The sequence below is a fragment of the Megalobrama amblycephala genome, linkage group LG1 (genome assembly GCF_018812025.1).
Source record: "Megalobrama amblycephala isolate DHTTF-2021 linkage group LG1, ASM1881202v1, whole genome shotgun sequence".
Lineage (NCBI taxonomy): Eukaryota > Metazoa > Chordata > Actinopteri > Cypriniformes > Xenocyprididae > Megalobrama > Megalobrama amblycephala.
The window spans coordinates 21120290-21136105 of record NC_063044.1 but is presented as its reverse complement, the minus strand read 5'-3'; the positions used below and the strand labels follow the sequence as shown (position 1 = coordinate 21136105).

The 15816-nt window shown below is 39.3% G+C and overlaps 2 protein-coding genes across 3 annotated transcripts in view; both read left to right on the top strand.

Annotated features, from left to right (window-relative positions):
• Positions 1–15816, top strand: part of LOC125244061 (stonustoxin subunit alpha-like) — a 1172099-nt gene that overhangs the window by 875198 nt on the left and 281085 nt on the right. The window lies entirely within an intron of this gene.
• Positions 1–15816, top strand: part of LOC125245228 (oocyte zinc finger protein XlCOF6-like) — a 33412-nt gene that overhangs the window by 7454 nt on the left and 10142 nt on the right. Inside the window, exon 2 of the mRNA XM_048155757.1 lies at positions 2012–2959. Within this exon, the coding sequence (XP_048011714.1) occupies positions 2012–2959 (948 nt within the window). The remainder of the gene's footprint in view (positions 1–2011; positions 2960–15816) is intronic.

The following is a 15816-nucleotide window of genomic DNA, read 5'->3' as shown; positions in this document are numbered from 1 at the left end:
TCGCCTGCCTCGTGAAGTTTGGAATTACTTAGATGAAAATGATCTTACAAAATGGAATTACTTTTGATCAAATGAATTACTGAAACTGAGTTATCATAATATCAGCACCATAACGAGAAAGCACATGAAATCAAAACACCCGTTGAATGAGGAAAGACAGCTGTCCATCACTGGATTCACGACAGGTAAGCGCAGCTGTAACCCAAGTGAGCAGAGAAGATAATTTATGTGATAGCAAAATGATTTTGAGACATATGCTTCCTTTAAGTTTCATCGAGGGATATATATTTACGAACAGAAAATACAAAGTGCTGCTGTTAGAAACTTAGCTTTGCACAGCATTATGTATTATCGTTATCTTTGTGTCTCTGCAACGTCTGTCAGTGCAGCTTGTTTTCTCACCTGAGCATGTGGATATTATAGTTTTTTTCTCAACATGAACATGTGAAACAATATAAACACGATAATCATATACTGACCCGAGTGTATTATGTACATTACGTTTTGTACGATAACTAGCGCTGTCTGCTTTATTAGTGTTTTTCCTGTTTGCGCTGCTTGAGCTTAAATGCTTTTGTCCTTTATATGTGTGACGTATGGGACGGGACAACGGAGTTGGAGATCCACATGCAGGCTTTATTAATAGGATGAGCGTAGTCGTACAGGCAGAGGGTCAAACGCCAGCAAACAGATACAAGAAGGCAAGGCAAAAGAATAATCCAATCACAGGCAAAGGTCTAGGTAGGCAGCAAACGATCATAAACAAGGAAAAAGTCCAGGGTCAAAAACACAGGCAAGGATCAAGGAACACTGAGACAAGGTCAAATACAAGGCTAAACGATAGCTGTGTCTCATTTCGAAGGCTGTGTCTTCCAGAGGTCGCATTCGAAGATTGCATACGTCATTGAGGCTGTATCATTTCAGAAAAGTAGGACTCTCTGAACGCGACCTTTTGAATGCGTTTTTCTTTCACAGGAATTCGGAGGATGCATGAGGTGTATCCTTCGCTGCTGCAGATAGCCCACAATTCTTTGCGTCGCTGTTAACAACCGTCATTTATTTGAAAAAAATAAATAATAAATGGTGGCATCTGCAAATGTACATTCAAGCGAAGATGTGTTTAAATGTAAGTAGTTTCAAGCTTGTTTTTGTTTTAAACTTTATTCTTCCTAATATCCTCCTCCTTTGTCTCTGTAACAGATATTTGTTTTACATTGCCAGCTCCTCAAGCATTACCCAAAATAAAACAAGTAAATACATTTTCTTTTCAAATTACATATAAATTTATTAATTTTCATTCATTGGCTGAGAGCGCAACTCTCAGAACTCGTCCTCTTGAGGATGCAGCCTTCGAAATCAAATTAAATAAGACCCGGATAATTTAGCAATGGGTGTGTGTGTGAGTGCAGCTTATAAAGTGTCACTGATGGGGAAACAGGTGTGAGTGCATGATTGGTTCCTAGGTTGGGGATAGTGGGAAATTAAGTCCATATGATGATAATAGAACATGGACCCAGGGCACATGTAACAATATGTTTTGTTTGCATATATTGTTTAATGCTTTGAACTCGTCTCCTGCCTCTCTCTCCCGCTGTAGACCTCGCTGAACCACGCACCCCTTGCCACACACTCGCTCTTCTCCGATTGGTCCGCACCAATTTTTTGACCCAAAGAGGCGTTCTAACAGACCAATCACAGCGCTTGCGGTCTGGGTAGAATTGACGTGTTGTAACAGTTTTTTTTAAGAGGTGCACATCAGGCTACATGTGGTATTCACGGCCAACACCATACCTACAGGGTACACACGATGCAGAAGTAAAAATCAGCCTTAAGTCTTCAGGAATGCTTGAAAATTACAGGCATGTGTATTTGATTAGGGATGAAACTTAACTCTGCAAAAGATTGGCCCTCCAGTATGAAAGCTGCCCGTCCCTGATCCATAGGATACAAACATGTTGTTGGTTTTGATACTTTAAATGTCTAAATTGTTTTATGTCTATTTTTGCTCTAGACCTGATGGAACTGAAAGAGATGAGTCATGAACTTAATGAAAGGCAAGAAGAGGAAGAACATTATTGTAAACATAATTTCATGACTGGGGAAAGAGCGACACAGGCTTCCTCACAAAAAAGAGCTCAAAAGACAAGAACTAAAAGTTATTTCACCTGCCAACAGTGTGGAAAGAGTTTCACATGTGAAAAAACCCTTACAGTCCACATGAGAATTCACACTGGAGAAAAGCTTTACATCTGTCAAGAGTGTGGAAAAAGTTTCAATAGAAAAGGAAGACTTGAAAACCACATGAGAATTCATACTGGAGAGAAACCTTTCACCTGCCAACAATGTGGAAAGAGTTTCAGTCAAAAGGGAAGCCTTACAGTCCACATGAGAGTTCACACTGGAGAGAAACCTTTTACCTGTCAACAGTGTGGAAAGAGTTTCACACGTGAAGAAAGCCTTAAAGTCCACATGAGAAGTCACACTGGAGAAAAGCCATATATCTGCCAACAATGTGGAAAGAGTTTCAGTGACAAAGGAAACCTTACAGTCCACACGACTATTCACACTGGAGAAAAGCCTTACACCTGTCAAGAGTGTGGAAAGAGTTTCAATAGAAAAGGAAGATTTGAAATCCACATGAGAATTCACACTGAGGAGAAACCTTTAACCTGCCAACAATGTGGAAAGAGTTTCACACGTGAAGAAAGCCTTAAAGTCCACATGAGAATTCACACTGGAGAAAAGCCATATATCTGCCAACAATGTGGAGAAAGTTTCAGTCATAAAAGAAGCCTTAAAGTCCACATGCGAATTCACACTGGAGAGAAGCCTTACACCTGCCAACAATGTGGAAAAAGTTACACATGTAAAGAAAGCCTTAAAGTCCACATGAGAATTCACACTGGAGAAAAGCCATATATCTGCCAACAGTGTGGAAAGAGTTTCATTCATAAAAGAAGCCTTAAAGTCCACATGAGAATTCACACTCGAGAGAAACCTCACACCTGACAACAGTGTGGAAAAAGATCAAATGAGAAGTCACACTGGAGAAAAGCCATATATCTGCCGACAATGTGGAAAGTTTCAGTGACAAAGAAAACCCTACAGTCCGCACAACTATTCACACTGGAGAATAGCCTTACACCTGTCAAGAGTGTGGAAAGAGTTTCAACAGAAAAGGAAGACTTGAAATCCACATGAGAATTCACACTGGAGATAAACATTATGCCTATCAACAGTGTGGAAAGAGTTTCAGTTGAAAAGAAAGCCTTAAAGATGACATAAGAACTCACACTGGAGAAAAGCCTTAAGGAAGGAACACGCCAAGCCGACAGTCAGTTGTCGGGTAGTTTTTGTTATTTGGCCGACTAAGGCTATGTCCACACGAAGCCTGAGCTTACAATCTTTTTTTTTCCTCGTATCAAGAAATATCTGCATCCACACGAAACCTCTGAAATGAATCAAAACGATGTATGCCAGACCAGTATGTGGCACTGTAATTCAGCCACAGAGATGCACTTAAAGCAGCAAATAAGACTTGGAGCATGAGCATAAACCTTGCACGCTGTATACAAACTACAGGTGCTGGTCATGTAATTAGAATATCATCAAAAAGTTGATTTATTTCACTAATTCCACTCAAAAAGTGAAACTTGTATATTATATCCATTCATTACACACAGTGTAGCGTCTGGATAGATCAGACTAGTCAATAAACTTTGGAATTTTCAGAATGCTTTTAGCCTGCTGAACTGTGTTTGTAAATCACGGATCGGCTCCGTCCAGTCCAATGAGAGACAGGCACTTTGGCACTTTTGTGGACCCGCTGAAATTAAACAGAGAATCCCACTTCCTAGCTCTGGAGACTTCAAAAGGGTCATCCCCCTTTGTGGGCCCAGACAGACCAGCCAAATTACAACACACACCACAAATACACATACACACACCCACAAACACACACACACACACACACACACACACACACAAACATGCTTAGAGATTGTATGTACAGTTATTCTCAAAATATGACTGTGCCAAAATGTACCCGTCGTGTATGTCAAGTGCATGTATGATTTCCTGGTGTTTAGACTTAGTTTAAATGACTGTAGTTGTGCTAGTGTTATTTCTAATGATAAAAATTTGTCTATGAATTATAACTTCCCTTGTCCCACCTGACAAACTTGGTCTATGTAAAGCTCTCCTTACGCCCCATTCAACAATGTATGTCACATAACTGTAAAATGCATTGTTCTATTTTTAATGGTACTTCAAAGAAAAATGTACCCTGATCTACACATCATAAATTATGCAAATCGAGCCGCAAGACAAGACAAAGAAAGTTTGCCCGCCAAACACTGCACCCTGACCATTGGTTGGAACAAATGGAACAAATTGGATGTTCAGCAGCACTGAACATCACCTGTATCATTAGATGCAATATACCTGTATACGACTTAATGAAACAGATTTTCTCTGCTGGCTCTCAAGGACTGTTAGTACGTTTTGCTACTTGTTTTCTCTCTTTCCCTTTCTTTACTGTTCACTTCTGTATATATGTATATGCCCTGTGTATATTTAGCCGTGTAACCTTTGTATTAACAATTTCATATATTAAATACATTATATTCATGTCCAATTCTGCTGTTCATTTATAAAACCCAGGTCACTTTAACGTTTTTCGATCCAGCACCATTGCTTTATGCTTTATGCTTTGATGCTATGATAGGAGGTTTATTCTCGTGGCCAGATAATAACCTTCCTTTTATAGTAGTCTGTGAAAACTAACAGTTTGCTGGACAAACTTGGATAGTTTCTCTAAACAACTATTAAGCTAGAACTGATCATATACTTAATTGATTATAATTTGTTGTAATTGATTCACGTATATATGCATAATTCCCTCTTGGGTCGATATATGTATCATAATTAATCATAAGGCTTTACGATTTATTATATTCATATATTTCGCCCATAAATTGATTAAATAACTGTACAGTTCGTATACATACTTTACAAAGACTGATATATTTCAAATGTTTATTTCTTTTAATTTTGATGATTATAACTGACAACTAAGGAAAATCCCAAATTCAGTATCTCAGAAAATTAGAATATTACTTAAGACCAATACAAAGAAATGATTTTTAGAAATCATGGCCAACTGAAAAGTATGAACATGAAAAGTATGAGCATGTACAGCACTCAACACTTAGTTGGGGCTCCTTTTGCCTGAATTACTGCAGCAATGCGGCGTGGCATGGAGTCAATCAGTCTGTGGCACTGCTCAGGTGTTATTAGAGCCCAGGTTGCTCTGATGGTGGCCGTTCAGCTCTTCTGCATTGTTGGGTCTGGCATATCACATCTTCCTCTTCACAATACCCCATAGATTTTCTATGGGGTTAAGGTCAGGCGAGTTTGCTGGCCAATTAAGAACAGGGATACCATGGTCCTTAAACCAGGTACTGGTAGCTTTGGCACTGTGTGCAGGTGCCAAGTCCTGTTGGAAAATTAAATCTGCATCTCCATAAAGTTGGTCAGCAGCAGGAAGCATGAAGTGCTCTAAAACTTCCTGGTATATGGCTGCGTTGACCTTGGACCTCAGAAAACACAGTGGACCAACACCAGCCAATGACATGGCACCCCAAACCATCACTGACTGTGGAAACTTTACACTGGACCTCAGACTCTGGGACCCTGATTCCCAAAGGAAATGCAAAATTTACTTTCATCAGAGAACATGACTTTGGACCACTCGGCAGCAGTCCAGTCCTTTTTGTCTTTAGCCCAGGCGAGACGCTTCTGACGCTGTCTGTTGTTCAAGAGTGGCTTGACACAATAATGCGACAGCTGAAACCCATGTCTTGCATACGTCTGTGCGTAGTGGTTCTTGAAGCACTGACTCCAGCTGCAGTCCACTCTTTGTGAATCTCCCCCACATTTTTGAATGGGTTTTGTTTCACAATCCTCTCCAGGTTGAGGTTATCCCTATTGCTTGTACACTTTTTTTTCTACCACATCTTTTCCTTCCCTTCGCCTCTCTATTAATGTGCTTGGACACAGAGCTCTGTGAACAGCCAGCCTCTTTTGCAATGACCTTTTGTGTCTTGCCCTCCTTATGCAAGGTGTCAATGGTCGTCTTTTGGACAACTGTCAAGTCAGCAGTCTTCCCCATGATTGTGTAGCCTACAGAACTAGACCATTTAAAGGCCTTTGCGGCTGTTTTGAGTTAATTAGCTGATTAGAGTGTGGCACCAGGTGTCTTTAACACTAGAACCGCCACGGGGTAAATTTTACCCGTGGCTGTTCTTTAAATGTACGTAATAGGTTTTCAATAAAACATTCAAGTCTCCCAGTCATTGACTTTTACTAAATTTTTGTCATTTACAATCTCTTGATGTTAAAAATTGTTTAGAAAAAACCAGATCAAAAAACGGGTCAATTATACCTATAAGCGCCGCACGAATCAAATATACCCGCTATATAATGCCTGTATTTTCGCGCTGTCATTTTCGCGCCCCATGTGTTTAAATATTGTACATTGCTAGGCAACGCCTTTCACTCAATGAATTAGTGGTTAACGGTTAAAAAAAATGAAGTCACAATGAGTAAAAGGAGGCGATTTATGGTTCCCGAAGAGGTATTAGAAGCCCTAAATGCCATGAGTGATGGAGAGTCTGATGGTGGTGAGATCAGTGATGCGTCCTGGGTCGGCTCAGCATCTGACAGCTCATCTGACAGCGATCCAGAGCCTCAGAGAAAAATCAGACCGACTGAGTCTGTTCTTCAGGACAGGATGGCTACAATAGTTACACAGGGTGAGCATCAATAAACTTTGGATGTAAAATAATTTTCTTTAGTCATCTCCCACAGTTATTATTATTAGAGTGCCCTATTGGAAGAGGCTACACTAACACCACACACACACACACACACACAGTGGTACAGTTAGTTATTCTCTTTTTTTCTCATCACATCGCAGATTGGAAAGGCATTTATTTTCATCAAAACATAAACTTTTCACAATTAAGTGGCATCCATTTGATAAACTTGAAAATACACTCATTTGCAATTAGTAGCTATTATTATGGCATACTTTTTAAATAATTTTTCTTACTACAATACTGAGGTGCAAGTATCTGACACTATTTCCACTAGGTATAAATAGCATCTAACTACTGCAAAAAGTTATTTTTTATATATATAATATATGGATATTTTCACTTAGTGTAAATACCATTTTGCTAAAAATACTCCTATTTTCACTTAGTGCAAATAGTCACTGCCTTATTATTATGCCTTTTGGCTTGTAACTTTTCTGACTGCCATAGGTGGTCTATAGTTTCACCCTTAACTATAAAGATACATTTTCCTATCAGCTAAAGTAGCCTGTATACATTATAAATGATCGTCGAACCCCTGTCTAATTTTAGTGTGTGTCACGGAGCCACAAGCACCAGTCCAAGAAATCGGGAAAGATGGCACAGTATGGACTGTTCTCAAATCTGGTGAAGGCACTGGGAGACATCAAGCCCAAAATATTCTCAGTGAGTCCGCTGGCCCCACACCACACGCAAGGCGCAACATCCAAGATAAGATGACAGCTTTTATGTGCTTGTGTGATCGAGGGATGTTGCAGCACATCCGAGAGTGCACAGTGGCTGAAGCCTGCAGAGCCACTGAGGACACAGCCTGGGATATGTCCCTTGCTGAGCTAAAGGCATTCATTGCACTACTTTATGTCAGGGGTGCATACTGTGGGAAAAACATTGACATTGAAAGTTTTTGGTCTGAGGAATGGGGCAACATGTTCTTCATTTCCACAATGTCAAGGAACCGGTTTAGGGAAATCATGCGCTACCTGCGCTTTGATCGGAAGGAACCCTGGCGATGCCGTTTGACCACTGACAAGTTTGCACTCATGGCTGAGGTGTGGCAGAAATTCACACAGAACTGCATTGCATGCTACCGACCAGGGCCAGACATTACTGTTGATGAGAAACTGTTCCCCACAAAGGCAAGATGCAGATTCACACAGTACATGCCCAACACGCCAGATAAATTTGGAATCAAATTTTGTCTGGCAGCAGATGTTGATTCCAAATACATGTTGAACGGCTTTCCATACCTGGGCAAAGATGACACCAGACCAGCCACACAATGCCTTGGTGAGAGTGTGGTGTTGAAGCTGGTGGATCCATTTGTTAGTAAGGGAAGGAATGTCACCACCGATAATTTCTTCACCTCCATCCTGCTTGCCAACTCGCTTCTCCGCAAAAATACAAGCATGGTGGGGACCATCAACAAAAATAAGCGGGGGCTTCCACCTTCTGGTGCTGAAAAGTGATAAAATCACACTGTTTATCAGTGTAAGCCCCGAAGAAATGTCACCATCCTGAGCACTCAACACCAACATGTAGCCATCTCCACAGACAACAAGAGGAAGCCTGAGACGGTGACCTACTACAACAGAACCAAAGTTGGGTTGATGTGCTCGACCAGATGGCTCGCCAATACTCAGTCAAAGGTTATTATTATTATTACATTGTCGTAGTAGTATTATAATGGACTAAATAATGCCATAATGTTCACTCTTCCTCTCTGTCGCTCTCTTTTACCCCCTTTCCACCAGCACGAACCGGGTGCTAGTTCAGAGCTAGTGCTAGTGCCAGTTCGGAGTTGGTTCAACTGATGAGTCTTCTAAGAACCGGTTTGCCTTTCCACGGGCTAGAGAGCAACACAGAGCCAGGTCTTACGTCACTGTATACATCTCATATTTCACACAGCAAAGCTAGCGCCGCAGCGCGAAACACACCAAGCTTGTTCGAGATGCATCGGCTTCTCGCATAGCGATCGGCGCATGACATCAAAGCTCCGCGAGAACGATCCAAAAGCACAAGGAGTCGTACGCTCTACAAACGCTCCCGTGGATCCGCAGCACCCGCCGAATCGGTCCGCGCTGCTCCGATGCATCTCGAACAAGCCTTCTATCAACAATCGCGGATGTTTCACTACTGTTGTTGCTCATGGCTTTGCGAACCTACATCGGCATCCAAACACGGCTCGCCGTAATTTGTATATAGACGGAGATTACGATTGAGCTGCTATTAGCTCGATTAGCTGCTATTTCAAAAATGGTGTTTCTTGTTGGTTATGGTAACCCCGCCCCTAGCCCCTGACGCAAGCGGTTCTTACTTCTAGCCCAGCAATGTTTTGGTGCTACTTACGAACCACTTTTCCTGGTTCGGAGCTGGTGCTTTGTGTGTCGAAAGACAAAGAACTGATTTGAAACTAGGCTCTGGCTCCGAACCAGCACTCAAACTGCCTTGGTGGAAAAGGGGTATTTGTGTCTGTCTCAAGGTGGCACCCATAGGTGGCCCGTTGCTGTATTTTACAACTTGCTGGATCTTGCTGCTATTAATGCCTGTGTGCTTTACCGGAGCTGCATAGAGAACAACATCCCCAGAAGGGACTTCATGCTTCAGCTGGCCCAGGAGCTGCGTGCTGAGTGGATGGCATCCAAAGTGGCACCGCACGTGAACATGCCCCTGGACACTGCAGATCAGCTGAGGAGAATGACGTGCATGGTGAAGGCACAATGCAAACAGAACAAAACGTTTGCCAAGTGCCTGAAGTGTCGGAATGCTGTCTGTGGGAAATGCACAGTCAAAGTAATGAATGTTTGCCCAAACTGTGTTTGAGCAATCTGTAGACCTACTGTAAATAGTCTCACAACACATGTTCAAATGAAGATGTTTTAGCCTACTCATAAATGTCCAAACTTCTGATTAATTATTTATTATTTATTTAATTATTTATTAATAATTAATAACTATTTGTTTGTTTTGTCATTTCTATCTTTTATTGTTCGCTACTGTGTTGCTATTTATCCTAGTCTACCCGTTTCCTGGCAAAAAAAGAAAAAGAAAAATCCAATCTATGATGTACTGAATAAAACCATTTTTTGATTACCTGAAGTTTACTGGTGTTGTTCTCTTATTCAAATTATAAATCATAAAACGAAACAAATTAATAATTAATTAGGTGAAGCAGTTTGCATGAATTTGCCATCGCATCATCCTATGCAGTGTGCTTGAATTATTATTGTTCATTATTGTCTATAGGCTATTTTAGACATTTAAATAACATGGGTTATCTTAATATATGATTAATTATAATATTACACCACCCAAATATGTATTTACTTCCATCTAATTCTCGTTGTCAGCGCAGACATATTTAGCTTATATTGACCTTTATGAAAAGCATAAAAAAAGCCTTGAACATAAAACAACAGGACAAAAATATAGTTGATGACTAGACATAATCATTTCATGACTTTAGACACTTTTTTGTGAAGACAGTGACATAATACAGTGAAATAATATGTTCTTTAGTCATATAAAAACAGGTGTTATGTGCGTGGGTAAAATTTACCCGCATGGCGGTTTTAGGTATACAGCGACCCCCGGCGGTTCTAGTGTTAACAGTACATTAGCAACATGCTAACGAAACATTTACAAAGACAATGTACAAATATCACTTAAAATATCATGTAATCATGGATCATGTCAGTTATTATTGCTCCATCTGCCATTTTTCGCTGTTGTCCTTGCTTGCTTACCTGCATAAAGTCTGTTGATTCAGCTGTACACAGATCCAGACTTGTGTAATGCCATGATCATGGGCTGGCATATGCAAATATTGGGGGTGTACATATTAATGATCCTGACTGTTACGTAACTGTTATGTTGAGATTCGCCTGTTCTTCGGAGGTCTTTTAAACAAATGAGATTTATATAAGAAGGAGGAAACAATGGAGTTTGAGACTCACTGTATGTCATTTCCATGTACTGAACGCTTGTTATTCAACTATGCCAAGGTAAATTAAATTTTCAATTCTATGGCACCTTTAATGACAAATTTCATTTTTGGGTGAACTAACCCTTTAATGGTTATTTCTCTGAAGCAATAGTCACTCTGAATGATGAACAAACTGAAATGATTTACTCTGCCCATCAGCCTGGAAAAAAAATGGTGGCACTCAATATTACATTAAACAACTCACAAATCACAGTTTGATGTTAGTTGACGTTTGTGCTACCATATTACCATGTTTTTCCTAGAGTGTGTATGGAGGAGTTGATTATTTTACATTTCAGTCTTTTTTAAAGACCCCCCCCCAAGATTTTCAATTATGATATGAAGATGAATAAAAGTCTTCCTGTTTGAAATGACATGAGGGTGAGTAACTGATGACAATTTTCATTTTTGGGTTAACCCATTAACATTTGTGTTGCATGGACTACTTTTACACCAATGATATCATCCTGTTCAGCCCTTCAATAGGTTCAAGTCTACTTACTTGTTCATCGCAGTCTTTTAGTATTGCAGCCATCTTGTTGCCACTGACACCACCCTTTGCTGCCTTAGCTCTGAAAAGATCCATAATCTGTGGAGTATGTTTATCCAGGGAGGAGTACAATGTCTGCTGCAGATTTCGATTTGTGATTCTGTGAAACTCTGCAAGTGCCTGCAACAATAAATAGAAAAAAAATAATCACATGAAAAGGCTGTTACAAATCATTCATCATTTACTCACCTTTGTGTGTTTACAAACCTAAATGAAATAAGTATGAAATATTTTGGGTGAACTAATCTTTTAAAGACAGCATTAAAACAAAATTAATTTGAACATACAAAAACCTTAAAGGGTTAGTTCACCCTAAAATGAAAATTCTGTCATTAATTACTCACCCTCATGTTGTTCCACACCCGTTAAGACTTTTTTTCATCTTCGGAAAACAAATGAAGATCTTTTTGATGACAGAATGCTGTCAAATTTCCTTGACTGTCTTTGTAACTACTAATTCACTGATCAAGAATCAAGTCAAGAATCAATAATCTTAAGGTTTAGTCCAAATTTTTTGAAGAGAATCGATTGCTTGTTATGATGAAAATACTTAATTTATACTTTTACTGGCATGTTGATCAGCAAACATAAGCAGAAGCTCAACTGAATGTGAATAATGCACAAGATTCAACCTTTTCTGGGAGCTCAAACATGCTGCATAACCAATGAGGTTCATTCTCATGTATTAAGCAGCACGTTTGTGCTTCCGGAAAAGGTTGAATCTTGTGCGTTATTCAAATTAGGTTTAGCATCTAATCAATGTTTAAATGTGAGTAAAAGTCTAAATTAAATCTTTTTATCATAACAAGCAATTGATTCTCTTCAGAAAATTTGGACTAAACTACTTGAGTAATATGGATTATTTTTTCAATCTCATTATGAAGTTTTTGAAGCGTCAAAATGGTAGTTACAAAGGCAGTCAATGGAAGAAAATCTGACCTTGATCTTAACATGAACTAAAGTATTACGGGTTTGGAACGACATGAGGGTGAGTAGTTAATCACTATTTTCATTTGGGGGTGATCTAACCCTTTAAGATGCCAAAAATTTCTCTTTGAGAAGTAAACAAACGATTTATTAAAGCATCACTTACTTGAGCTTCGCGAAAAAAAGCTGGCTGATGGACTGGACTGCACAATTTCTTTTCGTCTCAGCACAAATGTTTGTTGCATGTGTCGATTTATCATCATGACATCTTGGTCCTTCTTTTTAAGGTCATCCATCATTTTTAGACGTAAATCTTCGTTCATCTGACCCATAAGGAAAGTTAGGGAGGAAGTTGACTTCTGCTCGTCTAGGGCATTTAATATTTGCACAACTATGTTCTGCATCTGGATTGCTCCTGCTTCTTTTACACCCATTGATGTCAACTTCTTGCATTCCTGATCGCGAAGTTTGCTTCTATAGTTATCCATTTTGAACTTCAAGGACACTTTCCAGCCATCAAAACCAGTTCTTGAGCTATTTTCCTTCAAACGGGTGTTTCTTCACCAGGGCTTCAGCTGCTTTGGCAAAGTCATTATCACTTGGGTATGCCTTGAAGCTGTAAATTGTATCAATCATTCTCTCAAGTATGTTATGTTTTTGATCCCTTGTCAATTTAAGATGCTTTCCTTCTTTAACATTGTTACGTGGCTGTGTAGTTTGTTTTAAAGACCCATAGGTGGAGCTCTGGATTGGTGGAAGCACGATGACGTCACTGGGTTTCCGGCATAAAAAGCGTGGATGGCGTCAATGGACTCTCTCTCTCGCTGGTGTCTCTCTCTGCGTTCTCCCCTCGATGCGGTCCCGTTGAACACCCATCGTCCGCTCTCATGGGGCGCTTAGTCTGTGTTTTGTTGTAGTTTAGTTTGTTTTCTTGATTTGTCATTGTTTTGTTCTATATGTTTTCTTTATATGGTTAATGTTTAATTTTAACAGTAACGGGTAGTGGATTTGTTTAAACAGGTCACTGTTTAATAATGTAGTAAGTATAGTGAAGGAAGCAGAGGCCCGGAAGACTCACTCCTTTTGCTTTATCGGAAGCTAGGTAAGAACTGTTGGTGAGAATAGCCAGGCAGGCGTTCTTTGTTCCTTTGGCTGTTTTTTTCCCTACCTGTTTACTGTTAATTCCTTTGTTAATGTTTTGTCTAATTTTGTTTGCAACTTTATTTATGAATTGTTTATTCCTTCTTTTTATTATAATTAAACGAGGGCGATTTATTGTCCTGAAAATTGACAATGGTGTCCGTGGCTCTTGCATGTGTGCGGTCCATGTCCTCATTGAGTTATTATTTTTAAACGAGCTGTTAACTCGGACATGGGCCGTAACAAACATATTCAGAACTGCCCTCTCTCAAGGCAAACTCAATGTCATAAGAAACTGTCTACAGCCAACGCTGTCTCGTCTGTGTCAGTAGAATGGACATCTAGCTCAAGTGTTTTGATGAGCTTCACAGTTGCTTTGGAGGGAAGTTCATCAATGTTCTCGAGATCACATAATGTATTTCCGAAATCAGGATCTTCAAACTGTACACTGTCAGAAAAAAAGGTACAGTGCAGGTAAAATTTTGTTCGGTACAAAACGGTACGGTCCACAATTGGTCCTTAGGGTACAAATATGTACCCAAAATGGCTTATAAAGGTACAACATTTTAGGTTTAGATGTGAAAGGTCCATTTTTGTGCCTTTCAAAACGTTTTTCAGTTAAGCTCCAACAAGAATACCTTATGTCTGTTTCTTTATTAATTAAATGTATGTCAGCTCATAATAACAGCAAGACAACATATTAAGTAGTTTTAAATGTTAAAACTAAAATGTTGAGATGTTTTGTAGGACTATATATTAGCTATGTAAATACTTAACCATCACTTCATGTAGCCTATCCTGTCTGTAAAATAAAATAAATGTTATTTCCAAACACATTAATGATTCTATTAAATTAAATATATTTATAATAATTGTTCATTTTTTTTCAACGTTACGATTGTTGTCGCTTTAAGAATTTCCCGCTCTGCTTGAGTCGTTCTTCAGTCTGCGCGCGCGGTCCTGTCCTGACAGAACTTCAGAACACGATTTCGTCGAGCATTTTTTGGACACATTTTTCAGGTAAATGCGAGATAATGTTATATAATCATATTTCTTCACGTATTGTGCTATGTTGTGTTGATTTTGTCTAATTCGATGTTCCCCTGCTTAAAGCCTGCGTAAAGTTAATGCGTCAGACGTCAGACTGGCTGTTGTACGACGGATTTGGGAAGCGCCTTCAAAAGTTCAGAATGGAGTTGGGAAAAATGAATACCACACAATTAATAAAGGAGCTTATGCAGTTTGGCATCGAAATCACTGATGAGGAGAGAAAAAAATTTGAGGGTGAGTATGATTATTATCACATGTTGAGATGTTTTAAGAAAATCTAACTTAGCGCTTTTCTCGAGGATTCTTCTCGAGGATAGCAGCCTTCATCAATATAGACTATAAACTTTCATACCTTTGCCTCGCATACCATATTTATTTGATAAAAACTGTGGCCGACACTATATATTGGCAGGGCTAGCCATTGTAATTAGTGGTTATCTCAGTTTTTTACATTTTGAGACTAAAAATATCCTGCCTGTGAGTGCGTCATTTTGTTAGGCCGCACGAGACTTCCCCGACGCAGAGCTCATTTCCCAGTAAATTCAGCAAATAATAGGCTAGTTTAATGTTTGAGGTCATGAATATGAGCCCATTCGCGATCTCAAACATATTCTCAAAACTATATAATTTTCAATATCTTCAAAATCAATATTTCGATCGCTAACAGCTTCACCAGATCCATCCAGTAACAGTTACAGTCATATTTGATTGCGTCCAGTACTTGCTCTGCAGAAAATCGCTGAACCATTTCATGTTTTTCTTATTATTTCGTTTTTTGTCTGAATGAGTCGTCACTTCCTCATTGTGTATCAGACATTGCCACCTTGTGGAATAAAGGTGAATTGCACTTATTCCGTCATCTAAGATTCAATTATTGTTGTGCAGAAAAAATATACCTACACTCATACACACCTCGGGTCGTTTGCGACCCTATACAATTTTTACAAAAAATGAATACAAAAATAGGCATTCTTTTATAATTTTATGATTTTTTTCTTGTTATATTCTTTATAATGAATTGATTGAGGAATACCAAGAAGGTTGATGTCTAACTTTAAAAAATGAATGAGGAGGAGGGTAGTGAATGACGTCTCCGGTCACTAAAGACCCGAGGTATGCATTTAAGGGTTAAAGCAGTTGCATGATTATGCAGCAGACATTATACAGCTCAGTGTCTTCATGCAGTTAATTAATAAACCATCGGTTTATTATATCGGCCTTTTTCATGCTATAGTCCCTTTCAAACTTTGTTGGTGCAACACTTTGTGTCATACTAAAGCAGCAGAACA